At 46.0% G+C, this 5,774-nt stretch overlaps 1 protein-coding gene across 1 annotated transcript in view; it reads left to right on the top strand.

The window, feature by feature from the left end:
- Nucleotides 1-4,408, top strand: part of LOC107299649 (proteasome inhibitor PI31 subunit-like) — a gene marked incomplete at its 5' end in the record, with an annotated part of 6,758 nt that extends 2,350 nt beyond the window's left edge. The window contains 3 exons of the mRNA XM_015829005.1: nt 1,395-1,592; nt 3,346-3,399; nt 4,243-4,408. Of these exons, the coding sequence (XP_015684491.1) occupies nt 1,395-1,592; nt 3,346-3,399; nt 4,243-4,408 (418 nt within the window). The remainder of the gene's footprint in view (nt 1-1,394; nt 1,593-3,345; nt 3,400-4,242) is intronic.
- Between the last annotated feature and the right edge of the window lie 1,366 nt (nt 4,409-5,774).

The raw sequence follows: 5,774 nt of genomic DNA, 5'->3' as shown, positions 1-5,774 counted from the left end.
AAAGCGCTCCGTGGCAATGGACCTAGGTATTTGCAAGACCGCCTCCTACCAAACACCTCCCTTCGACCAGTCCGCTCCCACAGAGAGGGCCTCCTTAGGGTGCCGTCGGCCAGACAATGCCGGCTGGCGACCCCCAGGGGGAGAGCCTTCTCTGTGGCAGCTCCTGCCCTCTGGAATGACCTACCCCCCGACCTACGTAAAACTGCGGACCTGCGCCTCTTTCGCCGAGCCCTGAAAACCCATCTATTCCGTGCGGCCGACCTGGCGTAGTTTGATTATGTTTTAGTGGGGGTTTTGTATGGGGTGTTTTTAGAACAGGCCTGTTATTTAATTTGATTTTAGCATGGAAACTATTTATTTATTATTGTGGTTTGTAGTATCGCCTGTTCACCGCCCTGAGTCCCGCAAGGGAGATAGGGCGATATATAAATTTAATAAATAAAATAAAAATAAAATACGTGACCCCAGGATGCAGCAACTGGTCGTAAATGTGAACCAGTTGCCAAGCATCCACCCTGTCACTGCAGTGGTAGAATAGAATAGAAGCTGGAAGGGACCTTGGAGGTCTTCTAGTCCAGCCCCCTGCTCAAGCAGGAGAAGCTACGCCGTCTCAGACAAATGGCTGTCCAGTCTCTTCTTAAAAACTTTCAACGATGGAGCGCCCACGATTTCTGGTGGCAAGCTGCTCCACTGGTTAATTGTCCTCACTGTCAGGAAGTTTCTCCTTAATTCCAAGTTGCTTCTCTCCTCGATCAGTTTCCATCCATTGTTTCTCGTTCTTCCCTCTGGTGCTTTGGAGAATAACGGGACCCCCCTCTTCTTTGTGGCAGCCCCTCAGATACTGGAACGCTGCTATCATGTCTCCCCTATTTCTTCTTTTCTTTAGACTAGCCAAACCCAAGTCCCGTAGCCGTTCTTCGTATGTTTTAGTCTCCAGGCTTTGGATCATCTTAACTACTCTTCTCTGAATTTTTTCCAAACTCTCAACATCTTTTTTGTGATACGGTGACCAAAATTGGCTGCAGTATTCCAAGTGTGGCCTTACCAAGGCCTTGTAAAGTGGTATTAACACTTCACATGATCTTGATTCTATGACTCTGTTTATACAACCCAGGATTGTGTTAGCTTTTTTGGCTGCTGCTGCACACGGCTGGCTCACGGTCAAGCGATCGTCCACTAGGACTCCAAGGTCCCTCTCACAGTTGCTGTTTTTGAGCCAGGTCTCTCCCAATCTATATTGTGACAGTTGTTAAGTTTGAGGACAGGTCATAAATCCCATTTTTTTCCAAGGCCGTCGTAATTTGGAACGGACGTTAAACGAAAGGTCGTAAGTCGAGGAGTGTGTGTTTCCTGGCCTTCCTGGTGACTCTTTTTCTTCCTTGCCCTTTTTACAGGGTGTATCGGAATGTGGAGGAGTTGCAGACCCAGATTGTGCATCACATAATCTCCCCTTTTGAAACCTCGAAGCGGCAAAGCAACGCCAAGGAGGAAGAGCCAAAACGGGAGAGGAACCCCTCCCCACCCAATCCTCCTGACCACGACCCTCTCTGGATCCCACCTCGACATCCTCACGGCAGCCGGCAGCCCAACTGGTGAGTGCCTTGTGCTTCTGGTGGGCTGACCGCACCTGATTTGTGGATCGGTGGCCCTCATTGAGGACTAGAATGATGGGAGGCACGCTATGTGAGTGGAGTGGAATGGAATGGAATAGAATAGAATAGAATAGAATAGAATAGAATAGAATAGAATAGAATAGAATAGAATAGAATAGAATAGAATAGAAAATATGGAATGGAATGGAGTATATAGAATAGAGTAGACTAGACTAGAATAGAATGGAATAGAATAGAATATATGAAATAGAATAGAATAGAATAGAATAGAATAGAATAGAATAGAATAGAATAGAATAGAATAGAATAGAAACTGGAAGGGACCTTGGAGGTCTTCTAGTCCAGCCCCCTGTTCAAGCAGGAGAACGTATACCATCTCAGACAGGTGACTGTCTGGCCTCTTTTTAAAAACCTCCAGTGATGAAGCGCCCACGATTTCTGGTGGCAAGCTGTTCCACTGGTTGATTGTCCTCACTGTCAGGAAGTTTCTCCTTAATTCCAGATTGCTTCTCTCCTTGCTCAGTTTCCAACCATTGTTTCTCATCCTTCCCTCTGGTGCTTTTGAGAATAATGTGACCCCCTCCTCTTCCTTGTGGCAGCCCCTCAAATACTGGAATGCTGCTATCATGTCTCCCCTATTTCTTCTTTTCTTTAGACTAGCCCAGGGGTAGGCAACCCAAAACACTCAAAGAGCCACTTGGACCCGTTTCCCACCGAAAACAAAACACTAGGAGCCGCAAAACCCTTTTGATATCTAAAATGAAGATAACACTGCATATATCCTTTTTTAACCTTCAGAGTGTGTGTGTGTGTGTGTGTGTGTGTGTGTGTCTGTGTCTGTGTCTGTGTCTCATAAAGATAAAAAAGGATATATGCAGTGTTATCTTCATTTTAGATGTCAAAAGGGTCTCTCTGTCTCTCTCTCCCTCCCTCTCTTTCTGCTTTGGTATCCCAGTCCTCTTTCCCCCACTCTCTTTCTTTCTCTCTCTTTCTTTCCTCCCTCTCTCCCTCCCTCTCTTTCTCTCTCTCTCTCTCTCTTTCTCCCCCCCCCTCTCTCTCCGATCTTCTGCTCACCTGGCAAGCTGGCTTCAAGCTGTTCTCCAACAAGCTCGGGTAGGCAACCTCGGCTCTTTTATGACTCATGGACTTCAACTCCCAGAATTCCTGAGTCAGCATAGCTGGGCTAGCTACCTCTCTCCTGTCCTTCCTGCTTCCTGCAGAGACGCAGCAAAGGGAGGAGCCCCGCCCAAAAAGCTTTTCAGCTTGTCAGAGAATACTGTGAGTGCACTCTCTTTTACATACATACACACACACACACACACAAACACAAACACAGAGAGAGAGAGAGAGAGAGAGAGAAGCAGGGGAGCGCAAGTGCCTCTCTCTGTCTTTGTCTGCAAATGGCAGAGGAGGCTGGGAGCCACAGGGGAAGGCTCAAAGAGCCGCATGTGGCTCGGGAGCCACAGGTTGCCAACCTGTGGACTAGCCAAACCCAAGTCCCGCAGCCGTTCTTCGTATGTTTTAGCCTCCAGGCCTTGGATCATCTTAGTTGCTCTTCTCTGGATTTTTTCCAAACTCTCAACATCTTTTTTGTGATATGGGTGACCCAAATTGGCTGCAGTATTCCAGGTGTGGCCTCACCGGGGTTTTATAATGCCAAGGAGGGTCTCCATTTCACCCTATTTCAGGGTCCTAATGTCCGATGGTGTAATGAAAATGAGTTCTGTTTTAGGCCAGATCCACTCAGTCCGTTTGATATCGGCAGACAAGATCTGGATCCTTTGGGGTAAGTCAGTTCCTCATTTGGAGGGTTGTCTTTTTACAGTTCTTCCACGTTTCTCAACCTTAGCGACTTTCAGATGGGTGGACTTCAGTTCCCAGAATTCCCCAGGTAGCTAGAAGCTTCCTTGGGCAGATGGTCAACCAACCCATCGCTCGCTTTTATTACTTTAAAAAATACCTCAAGATGGTGATACTAATTTTCTTTCTCTTATTTTCCCCAAAACAACCTTGTGAGATGGGAGAATGATTGGCCCAAAGTCACGCAGACAGCATTTGTGCCTAAGCCAGGACTAGAACTCACCGTCTCCTAGTGATTGGCCCAAAGTCACCCAGCTGGCTTTTATGTCTAAGAAAGGACTACAATTTACTGTCTCCTGGCGACTGGCCCAAAGTCATCCACTTGGCATACCTGAATAAGGCAGGACTAGAACTCTCCATCTCCTAGTGATCGGCTCAAAGTCATTCAGCCAGCTTTCATGTCTAAGATAGGACTAGAACTCCCAGTCTCCTGTGATTGGTCCAAAGTCACCCAGCCAGCTTTAATGCCTAGAGAAGGACTAGCACTCCCAATCTCCTGGTGATTGGCCCAAAGTCACCCAGCCAGCTTTAATGCCTAGAGAAGGACTAGATCTCCCAATCTCCTGGTGATTGGCCCAAAGTCACCCAGCCGGCTTTCATGCCTAAGGAAGGATTAGAACTCCCAGTCTCCTGGTGATTCCCCAAAGTCACCCAGTTGGCTTTTCTGCCTAACGGGCAGGACTAGGACTTACCATCTCCTGGTTTCTAACCTGCTGCTTTAACCACTAGACCAAACTGCCTCTAATTCACTCTCGATTCTCTTGCTCAGCGGCCGAGGCGGAGGAGGAATGATCTTTGATCCGCTTCGGTCAGGATTTCGGAATCCTGTTCTGGACCCCTCTTCTGGGCTCCCCAGCAGACTCCCCCCTGGCTCCGTTCCTCCCGGGGCCAGGTTTGACCCGTTTGGAACCCCGGGGGCCGGCCGGAGTGGGTAAGTATGGCGGAAGTTCTGTTGCATCGAATTGCTGAAAAATTGAATTTTCAAAATGTCTTCCTTTTGCTCTTGTTGAGAATCTTCAACACACATTGATGCTAAACTTTTACAAATAGTTGTAAGTTAAGTCTAGAACTTCCTGCACCTTTTTCTTTGATCAATCGTAATTTCAAACGGTCACTAATCCAATCAGTTGTAAATTGAGGACAACTTAAATCTAAATTCTGCCTTAAAATTTAGGAATGTGCCCACGGGAATCAAAAGAAAAATACGGGCAGTCCTCAAATTACGACAGTTCATTTAGTGACCATTTGAAGATACGACGGCACTGGGGGAAAAACCTGATTTAGGTCCGCTTTTCACACTTACGACCGTTGCAGCCTCCCCATTGCAGTCTCCCCGGGGATCAAAATTCAGCCCCTTGGCAACTGACTCATATTTACGACGGTCGCAATGTCCCGGGATCGTGTTTCACTTAACAAACTGTGGCGAGAAAGGTTGTAAAACTCGGGGGAAACACACTTAACAATGGCCTCGCTTAGCGACAGAAATTCTGGGCTCGGTTGCAGTCATAAGTCAAGGACTATCTTGACATTTGACTTCAGATGCCGTAATTTATGTGCATACCTGCCTTCAGGGGTGCCACAATTAATCTGGGCCTCGGTTAATTTTGATCGGTTCTACTAGTTTTGTGGCTTAGCGTGTTTTAACCCAGCTTATCCAGATGGCCTGGGATTCCTGGCTACAGATTAGCTCCCTAACTGAGTTAAGCATCTGACGTAAACGCAACTGCAGGATTTATCCTAGGATTATGTATTTATTCGACAGCATTTCCCTCCTGCTTCAATCAACCATCTCGGTGCTAAACCATCAATTAAAAAACAACAACCCAAAATGTCCTTAAACCACATTGAAGACCATAATCCCCTTGAGTTTGCAAGGACTGGGGGGAAACGTAGAAATTGCAATAAATTCATAAAGACCGTATCGGCTGTATTTTGGAAAGCCGAAACCCCCCAGAAATATTTGAAAAACTTTTAAAAGTAGAAAGAAGCCAAAAAGGTTAAAAGTAAAGCAAAACCGAGTCGTAAAGCAAAACGTTTTACTTCTTTGATTTGTTTATCCCATTTTTAGCTGCCCATCTCATCGAAATAAATAAAGTAGGCAAAAAAAATTTTTTTGTAAAAATAAGCAAAATGAAAAATATTTTGAAGGCAAAAGTACATCTTTCTGAGAATCGGTTGCTGAGATGGCTGGCTGTAAAAATCAAATAAATAAATAAACTTAACTGTGTGGGTCCTTGGTGCTCTCTGAGCTGGATTGTTTTATTACAGACCTTTTGTTACCAAACTAGGTAACATCATCAG

The sequence above is a fragment of the Protobothrops mucrosquamatus genome, unplaced genomic scaffold, assembly GCF_001527695.2.
Source record: "Protobothrops mucrosquamatus isolate PMUCROS unplaced genomic scaffold, P.Mucros_1.0 scaffold5227, whole genome shotgun sequence".
NCBI lineage: Eukaryota > Metazoa > Chordata > Lepidosauria > Squamata > Viperidae > Protobothrops > Protobothrops mucrosquamatus.
Note: the sequence above shows the minus strand (reverse complement) of the source record. Positions and strands in the feature narration are given on the sequence as shown.